Source organism: Neltuma alba, unplaced genomic scaffold, assembly GCF_004799145.2.
Source record: "Neltuma alba isolate B1F8T4 unplaced genomic scaffold, ASM479914v2 tig00011239_pilon, whole genome shotgun sequence".
In the NCBI taxonomy this organism is placed as follows: Eukaryota; Viridiplantae; Streptophyta; class Magnoliopsida; order Fabales; family Fabaceae; genus Neltuma; species Neltuma alba.
In genome coordinates this window covers 23,220-46,276 of record NW_021635958.1, presented here as the reverse complement: position 1 = coordinate 46,276, position 23,057 = coordinate 23,220, and the positions used below count along the sequence as shown (strand labels likewise).

General features: G+C 34.3%; 2 protein-coding genes across 2 annotated transcripts; both read right to left on the bottom strand.

Moving 5' to 3' along the window:
- Positions 1-10,870: 10,870 nt before the first annotated feature.
- Positions 10,871-12,442, bottom strand: LOC114762686 (LOB domain-containing protein 1-like). Its single transcript, XM_028952227.1, has 2 exons — positions 12,132-12,442; positions 10,871-11,581 (listed from the first exon to the last, which is right to left on the bottom strand). The coding sequence occupies exons 1-2, from the start codon at positions 12,387-12,389 to the stop codon at positions 11,183-11,185; spliced, it is 657 nt and encodes a 218-aa protein (XP_028808060.1). The 5' UTR covers positions 12,390-12,442; the 3' UTR covers positions 10,871-11,182.
- A 5,427-nt stretch (positions 12,443-17,869) lies between these two features.
- LOC114762685 (tetraspanin-3) lies at positions 17,870-22,644 on the bottom strand. The gene is made up of 3 exons (XM_028952226.1): positions 22,599-22,644; positions 22,005-22,562; positions 17,870-18,512 (listed from the first exon to the last, which is right to left on the bottom strand). The coding sequence occupies exons 2-3, from the start codon at positions 22,515-22,517 to the stop codon at positions 18,168-18,170; spliced, it is 858 nt and encodes a 285-aa protein (XP_028808059.1). The 5' UTR covers positions 22,518-22,562; positions 22,599-22,644; the 3' UTR covers positions 17,870-18,167.
- Between the last annotated feature and the right edge of the window lie 413 nt (positions 22,645-23,057).

Here is a 23,057-nt window from a genome sequence, read left to right as displayed (position 1 = left end):
TCTTCCTTCTAATAAAACGATCTCCCACTCGTAAAAGAAAGAAAGCTAAAAAACTTTATAATTTTATCTTCCATTTTCAAGGAACACTTGAGAGCTGTGAGGGCCAGCGAGGACGGTTGGGAAGAAGGGCGCTGACAGTTGGCCACGTGTCAGTTGGATATTAGACAGAGATGAAAAGTGGAGAACAGTTTAAATTTAAAATTTTTTAATTAATTATTTTTAAATAAAAAATATTTTTTGAAAAAATGATAATTAAGAAATTATCTCTATTTCAAATTTTATACATATTAAAATAATTATTTTGAATAAATAAAAATAAAAACTTAAACTTAAACCATCTAAACGAGATATGAATAATTTAAATTTGATGAATTTATAATGCTTATTAATCTGGTCAAAAAAAAATATAATGCTTATTAAAATAACAAGTATTGAAACTGATTCAGGTGTGGGCATGAGTGTGGGAAAAACTCACTTGTCCTCTAAGATTATAAATATTTTTAAATAAAAAAATATTTTTTAAAAGAATAATAGTTAAGAGATTATTTCTATTTTAGATTCTATACATATTAAAATAATTATTTTGAGCAACTAAAAATAAAAAAATTAAATCTGAATCAGATAAATGAGATATGAATAACTCATATTTAATAAATTTTGAAGAATATTAAAACGGGTGTGCGAAAACTCACTTGTCTTTTAAATGGCAGCCCATGTTTCTCACCAAAATAGCAAACGCGGCCCATGTTTACTGCTAGACTCGTCAGTTTGTTATTACAAAAAAATACTCACATGATTCTTAATATAAAACTTATTTAATTAATTTAATTAGATTAAAAAAATTATATAAGTTAATTAATTATAAAAAATATGAAATATTTTTTCTAAAACACCATAATCATCTTTCTTAATATTTTCCCTCCCTCATTTACTTGATTATGGTTAAAGAAGTATCGATAATGGTAATTTAAGAAAAATTAATAAAAGTGAGAAATAGGTCTTATATTTATGACCAAAATTAACTTAATAATTAGGTCCTATATTAAGAACAGGAGAAATGGCACTGTATTTGGTTCGATATTATTGCACACAAAAATTTTAAGAAAATGATTTCATTTATCCACATAAATAACAAATTTAATTTCATTCCAAATGTATTGTTGTAAAAGAATAATATTATAATTAAAAGTGATTTTCTCTAAAATTATAAACATTTAACAACTATACTTTGTTTTTGCATAATATTAAGGTTAAAACTAATCCAGATTTTAAGTTAAAATAAACTACTAAAATTAATTTATTATCTGATATATATATTTTTAATTAATGTGCCTATTTTTTTCCTTCTCTTCTCGGGATATGAAAGCTTTCTCTCTTTTTTCCCACTAAAGCATAAGTATCCTCCTATTAAAAATAATCTATTTGAGACACTATCAAACACTAAATATAAGCACCTCTCCTAATAGAAATTCAAACTGTAGTTCGCTGAGGAATTAGTTTTTCCTGTTAAACCTAATTCCTAGTGACATGAAAGCTTTCGTTCATACGACGTAACTGTATATTTTCCCCGTCATGCATTGATTATGCAACCAAAATTTCCCATGAAGGCCGAAGAGCTGAGTGAGGATGTGAGTCGCACATGAGATTCGATGTTTCTCCCCTTCTATGGGCCATGGCCCATTAGGCTTACTCTATATGTATATATCTGTTTGCGTGATCCCAATGCCGATTCAATCTGTTTGTAACAATCCACCGTGAGCATAGTTAAAACCTTATGGGGAGAAATCAGAAATTAAGAAGGGAATATGGTAAAAAAAAAGACCATTGGAATAAAAAAAAATTGAAAATAAGGACCCATGACAATATTAGCATGGATTTTAACAACAATAACATGATTTTGACAATAACTTTTTTTATTTCACTGGGTTTTTTTTTTTGCCATCTTCCCAATTCAGACTTCGAATGGTTTTTGTAGTATTTAAAAAGTTGAGGATACAAATCCAAATACCAAATCCTTAGTCCAACATGTTCCCAATTACAACGATCGGCCGATCGGCCCAAACCATTTTAAACAGTTTACATGGCAAACCAGAAAAGCGAACTGGTCGCTGAAATAAAATGCTCAAGCCCGGGCTACCCACAGAGGCAAAACACTTGTACTTACAGGCCTTCCCACGTCCAAACTGAAGTTTTCGACTTTTCGGTTTCCTCCTTTCATCTTTCACTTGAAATATTTTTGAGTGTTGCGACAATGGTAGTTTTTTTTGTCGGCTCTGCTACAATAACACGTTTTTTTATAAATGCTACAATAATACTTGGATATAAACAACGCCACGAATTAGTGAACAAATGGCTGATCGAGTTACGGGTATATTTTTAAAAAGTTGCAATACGTGAATATTTGAGAAAAACACGACGTTTTCGCTTTCCATGCGTTGGTTGGGTGGCACCGACAGCCGGGGAACAATTTTTTGGGGGAAAGGTGATGATTTTAGTGGATAAATAAAAATATTGAAGAATGTGAAATAAATTCAACTCATTTGAATATCATAATCAAAACAAATTTAAATACTGGCCGCCGTGGTAAACCATCATTAGAAAGGGTTAGTTTTAAGAAAAACTACAATCAAATCGTAAATAAAAAATTAATTATCTATTCAGTCTCATTATGTTTACAAGTGGTTACGATTTGTCAGTAATTAGCTTTTTTTATTTGAGACACACATGTGACTTTTCCTTAGTTTTAGTACTAAACATGTTAAATTTGCTTTCCCGTTTTGACTTCCGTCTTGATATCACCCCAAAAAAAAAAAACAAGAACATTATGGTCCACACATCCAGCTAGTCATTCTCATTCCCCTCATTTCCTTCTTTTTTTTTTTATACTTTCCTTTTATTTTTCTTCTTCTTTTTTTTTAAAATTCTCAAACAAATAAATATATACAATCCTGTAATCCTGCTACGAAATTTACAGAAGATAAGTCCAAATCAAATTCGTACCGTTTCTAGAACCTTTAAGAAGAGGGGGCGAAAACAATATAAAAAATGGATGGCAAGAAATTAACGTTCTCTTCATTTTATTCAACTAAAAGGACAAATAAAATTATGGCATATATAGAAAATAAGGAGGGAAGGGAAGAACTTATAAGCAGTTGAAGTTGCCAATTCAGGTGTGCGCCACTTCTAAGTGCTGGACTGTTTGGTGCTCAAATTCAAAACGTGTGAATTTTCAATTACTTAAGATAGTTAATTACGTTATATCAAAAATGGAATTAGAAAATGAAGATATACACTTGCCTGCTTCGCCGAGACTTGTTGACTCCTCTGACTATTCCAAATCCCGTACAGAAAATATCAGCGGGATTCGGTATGCTCGAAGCCAAACATGTCTGCTAACATCTCGCGTCGTGCGGAATTTGAGGCAGTAACACATCCTAGCCTTAAATTCAAACATGAGCATTTAATTCCACGGACTCTATTGACTCCCAGAAAACAGATTCCACGGACTCTGACTTAAAACTGTCTTTTAAGACTTGTGAATTTTAATTACTTAACAAAGTTTATTATACCGTTCCACTGCCTTTTATTGCCCCCCCCCAAAAAAAAAAGAAGCGGGGTGGATTTAAAACTGCCTTTGACTCGGCCAATTGCAAATGCGCGAGATTAATACGGAATTGAAGAATAAGATTCCTTTCTTTAAGAAAAGATTACAGCAAAACCAAGTTTTTTTTCTAAATTATTAGTTAAGACGTTAGCGAGACAAGTTTAATATAGCAAAAGTATCTGACTGATAAGAAGTAGCATATATGTGTGAAAAATAATTTTTGGCATAGCTCATATATATTGTTGAATAAATTTCTTATAAGAATCTTTTTTTGAGAAAATTACAATTAGGTCCCAAGAAAATAACTTAATTATCTTAAATTTTATTAATAAGTGAAGAGTAAGCAATGACAAGTTCTAGAATAGAGAATGACAACATGTTCAGGCTGATCACTTGTCGTTAGAATTTTTTGGTAATTAAATTTTTTATTAGGACCTCTTGATAATTCTCTCATATTTTTTTTCTTTGGTAAAAATTTTCCTACAAGAATCTTATTTCACAGGCGCGTTTTATTGCATATATAAAAATGATATCAGCAGTTAGCTTGATTATGAGACAATTCTTTACTTGTATAATAATATAGCATGCATTGCTAGGAAGCTAATAAAGAAAAATGAAAACAGATAGGCCAGCTTGTTTTTCCTGGTCATATTTATATAATCAATACAATGTTACAGCATTGACTAGAGGCTCTGTCTGCAATATGATGTCGAGAAAATATTGAAATTACTTATATTTGAATGCAGAGTCCTCGATCCTAATTATAATATATTATATTCATATGTTCAAAATGCGCAGAGCCGACGGACTTGAATAATACAATTACCTTAACTAGTTTCTCAACTTTGAAATTTTCAAGTGCTTCTTAATTAATTAGTAAAGTTGTTGTTATCGATCATATATTAGTTCAACAAAAGAGATGGCTGAAAATGCGTTAATTTACAATTAACTGTCATCGAATTTCCATTAACGAATGTTCACAGAGCTGCGCTAGAGAGAATGAGAGTACGTTGGAATCTCGAAACTAATCAAATTAATTATGCAACTGGGTTTTCGCAAGAGAAAAGCGAAAGAAAAATAACAAATGTAAACATGGATATATACAGTAGTGTAAATGCCGAGCTTTTCATGGGGGGAAGAATTCAAACCGGCATGTTTGAAACTTGGAAGCTGTCTTCCGAAAACAATCTTCTGTAATAGTAAAATGAACACAAACACGGGGATGGCGGTTCGTGTGCTCAAATAAAGCTATCTAGGCATGCCAGTGGACAGTGGCAATTCCATGTTTAAACTTTTAATTCAAAGCTGCATTATGTAGGTTAACAATTTGGCGGCAAGACTAAACAAGTATTAGAGTGATGAAAAATTCCGAGCAATTAATTTCATTAATTTGTTCGGAGAGGTATATTTCACAACTATAATGAAGCAGACAAGTTAAAAGATGAATATTATCAGTCGCGAGAATTGCTGTACACTTGGCCAGGTGGTCAGCGATTCATGCGTTGATGTCGGTTTCACTTTAAAAGTGTATACTAAGTTACTAACTCCGATCCTAAATACAAAAGTTAGTTGATTGACTTGAGAAGATTAAAAAAACTAGTTAAATTAATTATTTGTAATAAATAAGTATCATTACTATATATTAACTAGAATTATCATTATTATAAGGACAGTCTAAAAAAAAAGATAAATATGAGAGACAAAGTGAATTGGGATATTATATTTATAATCAAAATGAAAGTCAAATAAGCTCTTATATTAAGGATCAAAGATAGTATATGCTGATTTTGATCCTTAATATACGAACTAATTGACTGATTTGAATATATTAAGAAAGTTTGTTAAGTTAATTATTTGTAATAAATATGAGTTGAATTTCCCAGAATACTTTTACTAATCATATATATTAGTTAGAACTACAAATTAATCTTGTACAATCACTACAATGATCATTTTGGAAAAAAAATAGATAATATGAGAGATAAAGAAAATTAGAGTCTTATATTTATGACTAAATTAAAAGTCAAACTAGTGTTTATATTAAAAAGAAGAGGTAATATATATATATATAAGCCACAAATGACTGCGCATTAGTAATACAGAAAGTGCGCATAGATAATTTAGACATGAGAGTATGCTGGTCCAAAACTAACGACTTTTCAAACAATAAAAAGCTATGGCACAGAAAAGAGAAGGAAAAAGGTCAGTGTTGGAGGTCTATGGATGGATCACTTTCATTATCTGAGACAACCTTTAATTTTCAGAAGAGAGACATATAAAATTTCAAAAGCAGCGTCTGATTTCCCACTTTTTCCCACTACATACACCAACTCTTTGGTGTGGGATGCTTTGATTCCATGTTCCTTTAATTTTGCAGTGTAGAAGCTAGGATCCCGCTTGATAACCTGATCCGTCGTATCGTCTTAATTCGTTTGTTTCGAGCACATGGTTTTCCTTCCTTTTTTATTGCTTTATATGGATGAATGACCTCTGGGACAAAGCTTCAACCTAATGCCACTAGTGATGTGGATTGATCCATACCCGCCACACAGTACAAGCTAGCTCGATCATTGACCTGCCCACCAAAATTTTACATAAAATTTATTTTCTTTTGATGTTAGCTTATATATATTTGAGATCTTATTAGCAACTCTTATTTGCTTTTGAATTATTGGGATCAAAAAGCATCGTCCAGTAACACTTTTCATTAAACTTTCTATGGACAGAAGATTTTGATTAAATGCTTTTAATATGTAAGAATTGATTTATTTTAAAAGTTAAGATGAGATTGCAAAGGACCTAAATGGGTGTATGTGTATGCGAAGGAAATTATTATATAAAAGATCCACATATAGAATAGCTAGACGTCACTCCCTAACATCTCAAATGGAACCATAATATTAATATGATACAAGCACAAGCAATTGAAATACATTTTAACAGTGGAGACATGTGAATCAAATTATAGTAGGTTCCTGAACGATGACTGATAAAAATGATCATAGAGTGTGAAGCCGAAAGAGTACTAGCAGGGAGGGACCGATTATATTGCTGGCCCTCTCAAAAGTGAAGAAGAACAAAACTTTGCATGGTGCTTTATGAAACAACAATATACGATGCTTGCAGCTGCCTATATGTATAAAGCTTTAGCCGTTTTAAAAAAAAAAAAATTGACTGAGGGTTTTCTCTTTCGAAGCTCGGAACACAAAGGATTTTCACCTCTCTCAACAAATGTGTTTCCAAGAAATTAAACTTGTGTTGCCTTTTTACTATATATATGGAAAATCACAGTGTACTGATCGTTTGTTGTGGTAATTAACAGGAAGAAGGAAATAATTAATCATGGTGTAGCTGTTGAAGAAGAAGCCAAGTTAGCTATCACTCTCGAGGGAATTCCACTCAGACTATGCCAGCCACATGCTGATATCTCTGCCGCCTCATATTAATTGTTAAAACACTGCTCCTTTCTAATTTTTTTTCCTGAGGTATAAATAATCGAACTACGCAAATAAAAAAAATTAGTTGAAATTGATTAAAGGTAATAAATATGTAAAAAAAAATGTAATCTTTAAAAATACTCTTATTTATAGAGACTAGAGAGAGGTCAATAATGAACAAATATAGAAACATGGAGTAGTTAAGGACATGTTTAGATTGTAGTTAGAAACTGCAAAGGTATCTTGGAATCTATGAAATTGAGATTGCAAACTGGGTTGGACAAAAGCTATTGTTTGGCTGGGCCAACTTTTCTAACCAACTTCTGGCTTTCAACCTCAGTTGGACTCAACAAAGAAAAATCTGATTTTTTAAACTACAGTTTCAAACAGTGATTATTAAAAATGAGTATCTCAGATTTACCCTCACATTTTTCCTTCTATCTCATCTTCTTTGTTATCATAATGAGCTTTTATTTAGGCCAAATGAATTTTAATTTATATTCATGTTTGTCTATTATGTATATTTAATTAATTATCTACAGTGTGTTTTCAAATTTTTCTTTGTAACAAATATTTTTATTTTATAATTTCACAAATAAACTATTTATATTTTATCACAATAATTTTACGTATTTTTTAAATTACTATCACATTAAAAACATAAAATTTCAAACACTACTATTTAATAAAGTCTATGTCCTTTTTCAGTCATTTTACAATTAAATTAACTTTTCTATTAATCATCCAAACAACTTTCAACTGACCTTTTAAAAACATATATCCAAGCATACGCTAACTGACTTTTACTCTAACTTCAATTACAAAAGTCAGTTGAGCTAAAAGTCAGTTTTTTCCAATACCAATCCAAACATACCCAGGAGGTGGCATCAACAATATAATGGAGGCTTGCCTTTGGTTCAAAAAATAAACTAATAATTAATGGGGTAAAAATAAAAAACTATATTAAAAATTTCAGATAACATGCATATTAATAGGGACATGCTATTCTACACATATATAAGATCCAAGGGAGTACTCCTCCACGAAACGAGTCAAATTATGTACGTTCGTGAGGAACTAGGAAATTAATTAAGCCAACTTTAATCAATCTATTTGCTAAAAAAATTTTAAAAATTAATTAAGCATCCCCTCTCCCTCTCTCTCTATTTATATATGGCTTCCATATATATATATATATATATATAGACACACACACAAGTGATATAGATCAATCCTTAACTTCAGAAATTCCCATTTAATAACTTGAGCAATTTTGGGAAGAAGAGTTCGACCTTTCAATGTTAATAGATCAAATGTCTTTTATTATAATACATTTTGACCTCTCCGGCGGGGATAAAATGATAATTAAAGGATCAGCTGTATCCTAAGCAAAATTCGTTGCCTTTAATTGGATGTTGCCTTTATACTAAGCAAAACCTTTAAATGACGCGCAAAGGGAATTTGTTGGTGCTTTTAAGGAGAAAAGGGGAAAAAGGGGGGAAGTAATAATATTGTTGAGAAAATTATAAAGTACTCTTTTGGTTCTATTTATAAGATAGATAAGAAAAAGACATTTTTTGTTCTATTTATAGAGTATTGAGAGAAAATTTTTTATATGGATATATAATTTTATCCTTCATTTATTATTGTGTTGACTTTGTTTACATAAAATATAATACATATTAAACAGGTATAAAATTAAAAAGTTGTTGAATTTTAAATTAGAGTTAATGAATTTTAAGATTTTTTTTAGTTTGTGATATATATTAGAAGTGATTTACAAATAAAATAGATCAGAGAAATAATTGATTGTGGTGAATATATGGGGATGGATTATTATGTCAAAGGGTAGATACGCTTTGAGTCAATAAAAAGCGAAGAAGTTTCCTTTACCCCATGATTATCAAAAGGAAAAGAAAAGGGCAAGTGTGCGTTGGGCAAGTGAGGAAAGATATTTTCTGGCCTCACAAATGAGTTGCCGGCAAGTGTGACATTATCGTTTGTGGTTTTGGGTTTGCCTCCTTCGGCTCTAGGATTATGAGCTCACCAGCTCACGTGGAGGACACGTGATTTGAAATTCTCGAATTGCCCAGCCTAACAAACGCGTTTTTGGGAGACACGTAAGCCATCATTACCATAACGGTGTTTGATTATCCCTCCTCAGGCACGTGCTCTGTGAGGGTTGATTTCTCACAGTTTTGGCCACACAAAAAAAAGGTTGATTTCTCGCAACCGATTAAAAAACGTATCATATTATTATCTAAACGAGAAAATAATATAGATTATTTTTACAGGTAATTATCATGCACGTCAATTTCGGTACAACATATATATATATATATATATATATGTGTGCTATATATGTAAGCATTGAAATGTATCCTTGGATATAGCTATAGCTAGGGCGCGTACGTTGATGTATACATATAAGTTTATTTATTATATAAATCTTAAAACATAATTTCTTATTAAAATTATATCCTAACCTGATTAGATCATTGATTTTAATTTCACCGAATTAACTTGGCATTATTTACTTAAGAAAATTTCGCTATTGATAATTTCAACCTCCATGGGAGTACATAAACTAGCCAAGCGCGGTCTGTTTTTTTTTTATCTTATTTTCTAACTTTACTGATATTTAATATTTATAATAATGTCGCAAAAATTTAGTTTTCAAAATATTCCTTCCGGTCCTAAATATAAGACATATTTTTTGTGTGTAAACTACACTATAAAATAGGTTTTATATTTAGAACCGAAAGGAGTACCATGTAAATCATTAGCTTAAGTTAATATGACTCATATAGATAAAAGCAACTGGCTGGAATTCGATTTCTAACATTTTCTCACCCCGCTCTCAAAAGGAATAGTTTCTACTCATCACACAAAAAAGAAGAAAAAATTCCTAAATCAATCTCAATAAATAATTGAAGTGTTCGTTGGGGAATAAATTTCCTTCGACTTTCTTTACAAAGCGGGAAAAGATAATATTTTATTTCAATTGATACAGCGGGGGATAATGTTACTCCTATAACTTGTGTATAATTAATATGACGGGGCATGAAAAAAAAATGGCATGAGTACAGTTCGTTCTTATCATATTGAATTTGACTTTTGGAAGTTGATAAAGAGGCAAGTAGTGATTAAGTATATAAATGAAGCAGTGAAGCATTTATATGTACTTCTTTGTTATTGAGTCGTCCGTCAGGATGTGGCCATGTGTTGGCCTTTGATTGGTCCAACATCTACAAATGGGAGATTTCCGCAAGAGCCAGCCATAACGAATCCAAAGCCAAGCGATGAGTCAAAAGCTACTTTGACAAGGAATTAAGCATCTTCATCAACCACATCAATTTCTTTGAATTATTGTTCCTATATTAGGTCACCAAAAAGTTGTTCAAGATTTAAACAATCATAATCAAATTCCTATTAACATATTACTAGATTTAAGTACGAATCCTTCCCTTCCTTTTTAGCCATTATCTTTTGTAATATTATTTCGGTTTATCAATCACTTTTTAGGACCCATTTGAAATAGTTTATAAGTAGCTTTTCAATACTGATTTACAGAATACAATACAAGTATATGAGAAGCATTTTATCTCGATTTACGTGAAACGTGCGTATAAAGAATTTTTTAAACCCTCCCAAACATGCCCTTAAGGAACATAATTACTTGGTTTAATTTTTTTATCATATTCCTCGCGTTTATTAACTTTGAAGGTCCGAATATCAACATTAATTTCTAAAAGTAAACTAAATGTATATTAGAGAATTAAAAAAAAAAAAGAAATTCCAACATATAAATAATCAATATGCTAAAATCTTAAATAGCATAAATGGACGACGGAGTACGCTTTTTTCCTCTAACATTGCTGAAGAGAGATTACATGGAGTAAAAAGCACATATAATTCTAACATATCTATTGGCGATGGGAGGCCCGCAGCCGACTACACATTTTCCTTAATACTCCATAAATCCTAGCTACCAAGCTGCTTTTATTAGTAGTTCTAATAAATTCATCCCTTCAAACCTTGTCTCCTTTGGAGAAAAGTTATGGGAAGAATAAATTTCCAATCTCTCTCCCCATGGTACAACACTAGTTAATTAATTAATTAATCAATCAATGTAAATGGGTCATATCCAAAGTGGCTGCTCCCACAAAGAGTTAAGGCCAGAGCTTTCCGCGAAGAAGTTGAGGTTGCTTGAAGTAATGAAGTTCGTATCTTCGAAGGATGATGATGGCGGTGAAGAATATTCCTGAGGAGTACTTGTAGGAGACGTTTGATGATGAGTCTGATCAGTTTGAGTAGTTTGGGCCATTTCCATGCAGAGAAGAGCCACCAGATTGGCTTGCTGTAACTGCATGTTCACTAGCTCTGCTTGTGCCTTCGCCAATTGAGCTTGAAGCTCGTTCACTTGTTTCTGAAGCTGACAAATCGCACCTGCACAACCATAAACCGGGTCTCTTATTCTTGCACCTGCCTCGTACACCATACTGCTCACCGCATCAGCTCGCTGCGATTCTGGAAGTTCCTGAAAGTATTTGGTTTATTAGTTAATGAGTAGTTTTATTTAAAGGACCACAGAATTGAATAGTTGTAAAGTGACGACTTGGAGTTTTATATACAGTTTCTTTTTTGGTGTGGCTCTAGCTAAGAGGCAATTGGGAGGCCCACATTAGGTATTCGTTAAAAGTAGGCCTTTGAAAACGCAGTTACGTATTATTATGACCTCAAGCATGGGGCTTCATACATTTTTTCGTCCAAATGGGTTTTACTTTTCCAAGTTTGAATGCTATTATTGGCTCCATATAAATTGACTGTGTGCACACTGTGCCGTTTCTATCAAAGATTCGGAAGAGACATTAAAAATTGGGCACTCCTAGACTAGTCCCACGGCCTACATTTTGTCCTCATGAGCACGGTTCTACGTCTGAAACCGGTTCACGAATATGCTTCGCCCGAACCAATTATAGCTTCCCAAAGATTGAATATGAGCCGCAAAAACCTCAAACGGTAGAGATAGAAAATGATGATGAAGAAGAAGAAGAAGAAGAAATGATAATATAATGCTTTTTAATTACCTGCAAGAACTTGATGATGTTGCTGGCACCGAAGACTCTGTGAGCAATGGTGAACTTAGCAGGCTCAGAAGGAGGGAAATAAGGGGCGAGAACGCATTTTTCTGCACATCTGCGCCTTAAAATCTTACAAGCAGCACAAGGGCTTACGACAACTTGCGGAGTGATATTTGGAGGGGAAGACGAGGAAGAAGGAGAGTTAGAGAGAGGGACGGAGGAAGTAGGACTTGGGGTGTTTGGGATTGGATCGCTGGACTCCATGTTTCTCTCGCACGCTTAATAAGTGGATTTGTTTTCTTGTGTTTGGCTCTGAGTGTGTGTGTGGTGGAGGAAGGGAGTGGGGTTTGTTTGGGAGGGAGAGAGAGGGGTTTTATAGGAGAAGAAGGAAGAAGAAGGCACGTCATCACTAGGAAAAGTGACGTCACTGTTGAAATTCGTTATCTAACGTGGCTGCGCTTGTTTTCCCACTTCTCCTCCGTTAGGTGCTCTAGATTGTGATGCCTTTTGGCTCCTCGTATGAAAATGAAACCCCCCTTCTCCGTTGAAATTTGACCATCCTCTTTTCTCACCGTTTTACTTTCGCCTCCCCCATTTATTTCTTTTTGTCTCAATGTCATATATCATATATATAAATATGTATATCTTATCAATAATAGTCATTTTAATGTTCAAATATGTCATCATATTCGCTCTTATTACTAGTATAAAATATTTTTTTTTATAATTGCATTATTTATATACAGTTATCAACCGTCCAACTTGGGACTTTGATGTAATAATGAATAAAACTCGTCGGCCAAAAAAAAAGAAGAAATAATGTACAATACTCACCTACTTTACTCATTCCGTATTGTTTTTCTCTTCTCTCGGTATATTTATTTTTTCCTTTTTTATGAATTTTTTATGTGCAATTTTATCAAATTAATGTCCTGCGTATTGTAAGACGCACCAATGAATATGCTAGCCAGATGAAATACTGAACAACATCGCGGCGCGGTTAAGTGGAAGGGACTCATTTTCTTGGAGTAAATTTGAGGGTTTGAACTATTATTTTTTACTGAGTTTAAAAAAATTTAAATATAATTTGATAGCAGTGGGTGCTATATGCATATATAACAGTCCTTACCGGTAATTAATTCTCTGCCCTCTGTGGAGGTAATTAATCTTGAAATTTTACTGGTAGTTTGCCCTGAGATTTTTTTTTTATGTCTATAATATCTTTCCATTCGAACGGTAAGAAATTAATTTCTAAAAGTATTGTCATACGCCGTAGTGAAGAACCCTCCCAATAATATTTTTTCCATATACACTATCATAAGTATCAAATTCAGAACATAATATTTAAAGTACTCAAGTCCCTTCTGCTGCTTATACTGTTGGTAGTTTGCCCTGAATTAGATGAGGAACATGTCCCTCTCATTCCGAAAATCTTGGACTCGGCCCAACAAGTGTCCTGCCTGTCAATGTGTCATGCTTGTCCGGATTTTTCAACAACTGCTTATTCCTCACTTCAATTATTTCATTATTTATCAGTAGTAGTTCAAGTGTTAATCTAATTTGACTTCATCTCATCTCCTTCCGTCATGTTTAAATTAAAAGGCTTAATCATGCAAAAAGCAAAATTTAATTTGTTCCTTTAACGTACGGCGGGAACGAGGCGGGAACGAAAGTCGCATGATTTAATTAATTTACTTGTTTTTAAAATATGAGTACCGGCCATACTGACATGTTCGATATAATATATAAAAGCATACAGTAAATAAGCTTCCAAACACAGCACAGAGCAAAGATAAATATGCCATCTCCTATGGGAGAACCTTTGGTTCAGCTGAGTCATCTATGCAAATTTTTTATTTGCCGCGATGTCAAATCAGCAAATTACGTTTTAAACACAAACTTTTTCACCTTGCTACTCTGCTTCACACAAGCTATATGAAGCTGACATGGTATCCTTATCCATGTTTGCCGCGCTTGGAGTTTGTAGTTGGGAGAATTAGAATGCGATTTCATATGAGTAATCTAATTACTCTTCCAGAGTCCTTAATATATGACCTAATTATTAAGTTAATTTTGTTCCTAAATATAAAACTTACTTCTTATATTTATTAATTTTTCCTGAATTATCCTTATAACGCCTCCTTAACTATAATCAAGTAAGTGAATGAGGAAAGATATTAAAAAAGATGATTATGATGTTTTAGAAAAAACATATCATATTTTTTATAATTAACTACCTTACATAATTTTCTTAATCTAATCAAATTAGTTAAATAGGTCTTATATTAAGGATCAAAAGAGTATTAAAAAAAGTTATAACAAGTCAGTAGTATGGATTACTTGTCCTTTTTCAATATCAAAACTTGTCATTGCATGTTACTCACTTATTGTGAAATTTTTTAATAATTAAATTAGGACCGCGCAATAATTCTTTTTATAGTTCTTGTGCCTGGTGTATTGGGTGCGTGAATATCCATGCCCACATCGAAGGGGTCCACACTAAAACTAAAACGTTACGACCGTTTTCGGCCATGACAAGTGGCTAATACTAATTGGAATCGTGCGATTAATTTGTTTATAGTATTGCTACCACCACTGCGACAATGCTATCTTTCTACTCTCTCTTACCCGCCACCTACTTCGATTCGAGTTAAAGATGAAAGTTCATCTCTTTTTCTTTTTTTTTCCAAAAAAAAAAGGAACTAAGTGAAAGAATCCTGAGAGATCACTTCATTATCAGTATCAGGTCTGTTTTTATTAAAAGAACGGAGGCCAATACGATGTTGACATTGAAGTCTTCAATTTTCTTACGTCGCTTTGGTGTCATTATTGGAACAAAATAATGGTGTATTAGGCCATTCAGAGAGAGTAGTTTGATGAAAACAAAAGGATATGAAGTATACAGCACATAAAAGTTAACGAAAGTGCAGCTTCTGAGAAAGAAGCAATGTGTCTGTTTGCAGAATGGAAGTATCTGTGAGAGGTAGAGGCAGAGAGGCAATAGGGCACAGAGTGGGGGCAAGGTTGGTGAAGAGCCGGTCAGCTCGTTGGACACATGAAGTGAGAAATTAGGGAAGCTGCCATTATGGATTCGACCTTTCAAATGTCTAGAAGTGTATGTAGATACAACAATATGCTGTTTTAGATTTTTCTTTTGAAAAAAACTTAATTTGAAAGGTATATGTTGGGCACATAGAATTAAAATATGTATTGTTAGTTTGATTTTGAGCCGTAGCTAGCTTATCTCTAAGGTGACAAAGCTTTCTACGGCTAAAGAAAAGGGGGGAATTTCAACTAAGCGGTGGAAGTAGTTGGACCTTTGTTATTTAGCAGCAATATTTTTCTTTCCCATTATCAATTTAGCACCTTCAAAGAGTCTTTAGCGCGTGGACCTTAACGAAAGCAAAGAAATTAGAGAACCACTAGCCAACTCACTTTACGGTTCACTCCCACTAAAACCCAGCTTCTCCTTAATGTTTTTCTCGCCTCTTAAAATACACGTTCATATTGATGATATAACGTGACCTATAAAAGGTATATACAGAAGAACTTGTGTATGGAACATGGATAATCTCTTTCCTTCTTTTGCTCCACTACTTCGCACGTTCATTATTGATCCTTTCAAAAGGTCGCTTCACCATTAAAAGAAGGTCTTGGTTAGTGTGCGAGCGTGTGTGTGTGTCTGTATATGTGTGTATATAGTTATAAAAGATGTCCTTCATCTTTAGAGACAGTGTCACATCTGAACACAAAAGGATGGTGCAAGGTGTTTACAAGTCTAAAGAGGAACTTTAGCGTGGAGGGGTCCGCAGTGGGATAATTATGACCTGCCCAAGGAAAATAGAAACAATGTCGAATGGTCGTGTGCTGCTATTATCACAACATGTGTCGTTGTAAGCTCATAATTATTAACGAACTACGGTCATCCCACTCTCTTTGCATCGCCGTTTAGCAAAGTCCAACGATATGAAAAAAGATGTTTTTGTACCTAGTCCACGTAATGAATGCAAATTCCTCAACTCCTTCTGAGGCTGGTCCTTGATGAATCAGGAACAGAAATTTAAACCCCGCTTCACAGGGCACTGAGATTTGTAACATGTGTAGGCTGTGGAAGGGAAGAAGAAGACCGCAGGGGAAAGATTCTCCGGTCATTATCAACTCTAAGTTGAATTGAATAATAGTAATTGAGTACTGAATATTGATGCAGGCCTCGCTAAGTTGGGTAAATGATTTGTTGTGCAAAACAGGAAAGTAAAGGATAAGAGAAAATTACCGTGGTTTGATCAGTGTGATGGATCCACATCCGCTTGTAAGGAGACACTTTGTTTACTTAATTCGTTTTGTTATTCCTCTGAGAGTTTAGCGCTTTGCCTCCAGATTCTCTTTTTTCTTTTTTTGGCCGACACTTTGCTTCCATATTCGTTCATAATTCTTTCACCATGCTTCTCAAGTATTAGATAGGGCCCACACGGTCACGGCGACAACTCACAGCAAGGAGAGGTCCTTTCACTCTAGCCAGTTCCGTACTCAGACCGCTTAGACTTGTTTAGCTCATCTATGATGTCTGTCGACTTAACCAGCCAACCCATCAATCTGCAAAACAATGCTGCAGATTAAACCAGTATAGCAAAATGTTATCTTCGGTTCTATTTATAAAATCTTATTTCTATTTCGATTTTAATTATAAAACCTCATTTGTAAGTTACAAATAAGATCTTATAATTAAAATAAAAAAAGATAATGATATCTTTCAATTGAAATATAGATAGATAGATAACTGTGACGTGGCCTTGGTGGGATTCAAATAGTCTTGTTTTTTTTTTGGGGGGGGGGGTTGGGAGTCAAAGTTAACACACTGTCTCGCACAGTCCTCTATCCTAATCCCCACAAGTTCCATAGAGAAAGGGTGCCACGTGTGGCAGGAAGCAAAATCTAATGATGAGAATTTGGACTAATTTGTTAAGATGTTTGGTTCTACTTTCTCTTATCAGTAAATGTAAGAATCTAGCTTTCTTTCAAGAGTTCTGCAGTTCATGCCCAACGAAATTAACGAGTATTTAAATTCAGGGCAAGGTATCTAAATTACCCCTTTTAATATGTTAGACACTGAAGAACCGTTGTTTCTGATCCTCTACCGACGACATTGCAAACAAAGGCAGATTTCTAGAATTTGGATTAAGATTTGAGCGTACCAATCACAACAAATATACGTGGTAGATTATTCTTGAGAGCTTGCAGGTTCATCAGCATGTGTATTCACTGACTATTGTCACTAGTGATCGAAACAAACAGGAGCCATTCCATGTAATCCTTACCCTATGTGATCATTCACAGGCATGACCTGTTTGATTTCTAATAGAAGTTGCTTATCATATGAAGTGGATGCGATTTTTGCAAACCACTTAAACCTTCAACCTTTTCTATTGTCTCTCTCTTATGCCAAATACTCAATTCAGCCTTTTCTTCTGCAAGATTTGTTCGCACGTGGATCTCTGTGAAGGAGAAGAAGATGAAGAAGAATCTGAAGCTATAAACAGAGTATTACTTCATTTCATCATTCTGAGCTGCATCAGTACAGAAATCAGAACGTCTACGCCACCAGTACATGCATGAAGGACGCTATTAACTTAGTCCTAAACTGTATTGCATATTTGCATTGTTCATAACATTGGACCTGACTGGGAGCCAAACAAGAACTGGAGGCCCATATCATTGGGCCACATACATTAACTGGGTTCGAGTTGAAGATCTAAAACACCCATAACACCTCCGAAAGAAGTTATAGACTAGTTCATATTTCGACCCAACAAAATGTATAAATGATCAGTACTTTCCGGCTAAAGAAAAGCTTTTCCTGCACGAACTTTCCTTCCTTGTGTAAGTAATGTAGGATATAACAAACACATCCAGCCTGTTTTTCCCCCCAAAAAAAAAAACTGAAAATAGATTCAGAATGTTACAAGGACATTTGAAACAAAACAATACAACCATCTAATAAACATATTATGGCCTTTGAAAATTTTGGCTTCCGATTCCACGGAGCTAAAAACTGATTCTGCTGGGTTGTGCCTTAGTCATCCTGGCTTCACCGGAGGGTTCATCGTTATCGATCCTGCGGTCGTTTCTAAAAGCAGCATAGGCAATTATATAGAAGATAACAAGGATGATCATAACGACAATGTTGATCACAGAGACTTTTCTCCAGCTCTTCTTGATGCTGGCAAGCACGCCAGCTTTGCAAGAATCGCAAGCATAGCATAGTTGCTCTTGGTCATTGCTCCACCTGGTGCAATCCTGGTCGGGCACAGCCACTCCGGTTGCTTGGCTCCAATACGTTTCGTTTTGGTACACAAATCCACAGTCTGTTGGGGGCTTGCAGCATCCAGACTTCAATCATGCAAAAACAGGACAATATATTTGTCACTTCAATGAACACAAACAAGTCTAGCTTATAAGAATTGTTTGTTGAACACAAGTTTCTTGGGAGTAGAACCCCGAATATTTTTTGTCTCGTAAATAAATAAAAATTATGAACCTGTTTCTTCATGTTTGTGCCCCGTTTGAATGATTTATTTTTTTGGGGGGGGGGTGTCAGAGTGAGTAACATGTTCGGATTAATTATTTTGTAGCATGTAATATGAGGAAAGGTAGACTACTCATGTCAAAAAGAAAGATATTATCACATAGCGGTTCTGTTATTTTAAATAGTAAGTGGCATGCCAAAGATATTTATACTTAGTATACTAATAATATGATGTTCGAAATGTTTCGCGTCGCTTGAAAAAATCATGTTAGATATAGCATGAGGTCATATCACTGATTTAAATAGATTCCCAATACATGAAAGTCCTAGGTCAGAGTGTTTTTGTTTTTCCTGTTAGTTCTCATAAAACATCATTTGTGTCATTTTTATGGCATCTTTCATCATCTCATCCGACACGCATGATTAAAATCTTAAATATTATTGCATGACATATTATATCTGCATCATAGAAGCTGAAAGAACGATTAAATTCCTTCCAGGATATCCAAAGTTCTTATGCTCAACCTCCAAAAAAAAAAAAGCAACACAAATATCATCAACACGTCATCACACGGTATATTTATCTTTAAATTAAACCCAATCCTAAGCTTCGATTCAGGGGGAGGAAAAATTATCATCCTCTCACCTTCCACCAGAAAAGATAAGATCAGATGGTGTGCTACGATAAGTTCGAGCTGCGTTTTAGAGAAAAGGACAAAGAAGAAAAGACTAGAGGCAGTTATGTTATCGTTGAAAGTAGGAACTAAGGGACAATTACTTTGCTGTTGTTTTCATCTACCAATTGAAGCAAAACACGTTTTTTCTTTGTCCTTTCTGAAATACGAGAGCTGAGTGAGACACAACGCCTACCTTGTGCCGCAAAAAACAAATCATACATGCCAATGGGCTTCTTCAATCACTGACCCATTGATAATGGGAAAACTCGTTTTCAATCACAAATCACTACCCATTTTTAATATTAAATTATTATTATTATTATATATATCAGTAGTATGATAAGTTCTGTAATATAAATTAAGAAGACAGAAAAATCAGCTGGAAGGCAAAAGGGACATGAACATAAAGTACTATTATTCTTTTATCCATCTGTTTTCTGATGAATCTATCTGTCCATGTTCATAAATCATAACAAACAAAGGATAAAAAGAGCATCCCACCCATCTAAGAAGATGATCATGCGGTAAGGAGAAAAAGCAGAGAGCACATATATCACCCACTAGTTTACATAATATTATGTTTGCTCATATGCAAAAAGGAGACCTATAAATGCAACTAAGCGTGTGTTTGGATTGGCGTTTTCATGATGAAATGCATATTGGTACGTGTGAAACGCTGGTTTGAGGGTGGCTTAAAGATTGTGAGTTGTTTGGGTGGACCTTTAGCCCAATCAACTTTTACGAACTAAGTCAGATGCGCTGGGAAGCTAAAATTTTTAGCTTTTACCGTTGGTAAGGTGGGGCGACGCGGAGAGAGAAGATAATAAAAATAAGAAGAAAAATAACGGTATTTAAGTGATTAAAAAAATTAACTGATGAAATTTAATTAATTTAATTAATTATTTTTCTAAACTTTATCAAAGTGATATATTATCTTCATTCCTTAATATAAAACCTCAATAGACTAATCTGAACAAATTAAAAAAGACAACATAATCTCTTTAAAATATCTATGCATATACTTTATTTTTTTACATTGATTAACTGAGTCTTACATGTAAATTTACGTTTTGATTGTCCATCTAAACTAAGTTTAAACTTTTTATAAACATCAATCTAAATATAAATTATATTAGACTAACTGACTTTTACTCCAACTCACATTTGCAAAATGTCATATGGAAAAAAAGTCATTTTTGCCACTGCTAATTCAAATACACCCTAATTTATACTTTAATATACAGTGTTTAAAATATAACTTGGACGGTGTGATTTGGAAAATATAATTTTTTATAGCATTTTATAATATATATTGATGGTAACCCATAGGTAAAAATATGAAACTGAATGGAAAGTCCATAAATATAGAATAGAACAAGTTAATGAAAAATGAAGGTTCGCAGCACCCGTGGCTACCCCCAAAGTTGATGTTTTTTAATTTTTCCTTCTCACCTGAGATTTCTCTTGACATCGTCTCAATCTTTTATATTTTTTAATGAATCACACATATATTTTAAAGTTTATGAAAACTAATTTCTTACTTTTTAAATATATACTTACTTTTATACTCTAGGTACTAAACTATATATAAAAATGGATAAATTAATTTTTTAAATAAAAAAGTGAAATCAAACTCTAAGTATATTTTCATTTTACGATCTTCTAAAAGAGTCCCCGCATAAAAATGTTTATACTTGTGCTTGCTATATATTGCTAGCTAGCTTATGTCGGCAAAAGTTTGCTCAAAGTCTCAAACGTAAACAACAGCCATGCCCATACGCAACTTTTTCTGCCTTTGTAATTAGGACCGGAAGGAGTAATATTTTAGTATTTCGTTTTCTACGTTAGTTAACGTGGCTTGCCTCTGATTGGTTGACGAGCCCATAACTTTCGGAGCTTCATCGGTCAATATGCCTAAAACCGATCACCCCCCTCACATGCCACCGACCTCAAGCTTCCTTATGCTCAGATCTCCAACCAACCACCCCTATTTTTTTTTCCCTCTAATAAAAACAATTCTATTTAAAACACTCTGAGACACTAAATATTGATACTTCTCTCAACAGTCGGAATTAACCCCTTCCTTACCCAAGCCGGTTAGCCCCCCACCCCTATTTAATTAATCTATTCTCTCCTTCAACTTCCTCCTACGTCTACACCCCCACAGGAAAGGAATAATATTCATATTATTTTTACTCTTTTTTCAATTTAAAAGGAAAAAAAACCTCCAAGTTTTCAAGCTTCAACTATTACATGTATCTCTTCAGCTAAAAATTGAAAAAAAAAAAAAAACTATTACATATATCTCACGTCGCTATCCCCTCTGTACAATTTTTCGATGTGATTTCTATAAAAGTCCTTATAAGACAAAAGGGATCAAAGTGAGTGCCCAATGCTGAAACTCACAACACAAGCTTCCTCCACACTAATTCAATTCGACTTCTCCTAAACTTGTTACCAAAACATAACCCCCAGCAAGTAAGCAAAGGCTTGATGAAATACTGGGATCGATCAGGTCAATAAAGGCAGAAAAAGAAAAAGAAAAAGAATTTAATGGACTCGATCATGTGATCCTAATTAATTAAGTTATTCAATGAACAAGCTTTTTATGTGGGAGAGAAAGTAGACAGAGGGGGAAAAAAAAATAGCAAGACCGAAATCGGAATCATTTAGGCGTACCTGAACAGGAGAGAGTCGCCGGTGGGAGAACATATCAGCAGACTCAGGAACACCGCCAAAGGTTCTGCCCATCCTAGCGCACGCGTGGGAGTCCCTAATACAAGAGCTTATCTTCCCCCAGTAACTGTCACTCGACACTCTCTCCGCCAGCCAACCCGAGTAGTCCTCCAGGTGATACTCCAAGTACGCCCGGTTCATCACCACCCGACCCGAACCCTTATCCGTCACCACGTACGCGAATATTATGAACCCTACCAGCGCCGCTATCACGAAGAACATCGCCACCAGGTACAGCCGCATGAGGAAGGTGTTGCGGTAGCACGCGCCGGCGAATCCCGCCAGCGACACCACCATTATGCAGACTCCGATGACGATGAGCGGCCACTGCAGGAACTTGAGGCAGTCCGTGTTGTTGGCTCTGCTGCTCAGCCATATCCCGCCTCCTAAGATTGGGATCGACAGCAAGAACGTCAGGAAGTTTACTAGACCAATCAAGTTGTTGCTCGTTCTCATCTCTTGACTTTTTTTTTTTTAACCTTCTGAGTATTTTGTGTTTTTGGTAATACTATATGGTGAGTTCTGCAAGAATATTTCTCTCGTTACTGAGAGGCCTCTGAAGATGGAGCTATTATGATAGGGGAAGGGAGTTTGTTGGCGTGGGAGGCGATGCTGGGAGGGTGTATTTATTACCACTATCCATGTGGGCTCTGGAGTGCCCGCAGCTCAAAGACTCGAACTCGCTGTGCATCTTGGACAGGTGTCTATTTTAGTCAGACTGGCTCAAATGACGTCAATGCCCTCGACTGTTGGAAAATGAAAGCGGGGATATTCTCGGACATTCCACAGTAAAAGCAATTATTCATTTCTTGCCTGAAATGGAATCAAATTATGAAATGAGAAAAAATTAGAATAGAATACAATTTTATCAAATCTCTAAACTTATGCATGCACAAGGTCGAAATAATATCCCCTAAATTCCATGCATGATGCAAAATTTGAAATAAATCACATCATTAAAAATTTACAAATAATGTAATTTCTTGTGAATTTTAC

Coding starts and splice junctions, on each gene's coding strand:
- LOC114762686 (XM_028952227.1), bottom strand. CDS start 12,389: ATGGAGTCCAGCGATCCAATCCCAAACACCCCAAGTCCTACTTCCTCC. Junction 11,582..12,131: donor ACATCATCAAGTTCTTGCAG/GTAATTAAAAAG, acceptor AAATACTTTCAG/GAACTTCCAGAATCGCAGCG.
- LOC114762685 (XM_028952226.1), bottom strand. CDS start 22,517: ATGAGAACGAGCAACAACTTGATTGGTCTAGTAAACTTCCTGACGTTC. Junction 18,513..22,004: donor GGCGACTCTCTCCTGTTCAG/GTACGCCTAAAT, acceptor GCATGATTGAAG/TCTGGATGCTGCAAGCCCCC.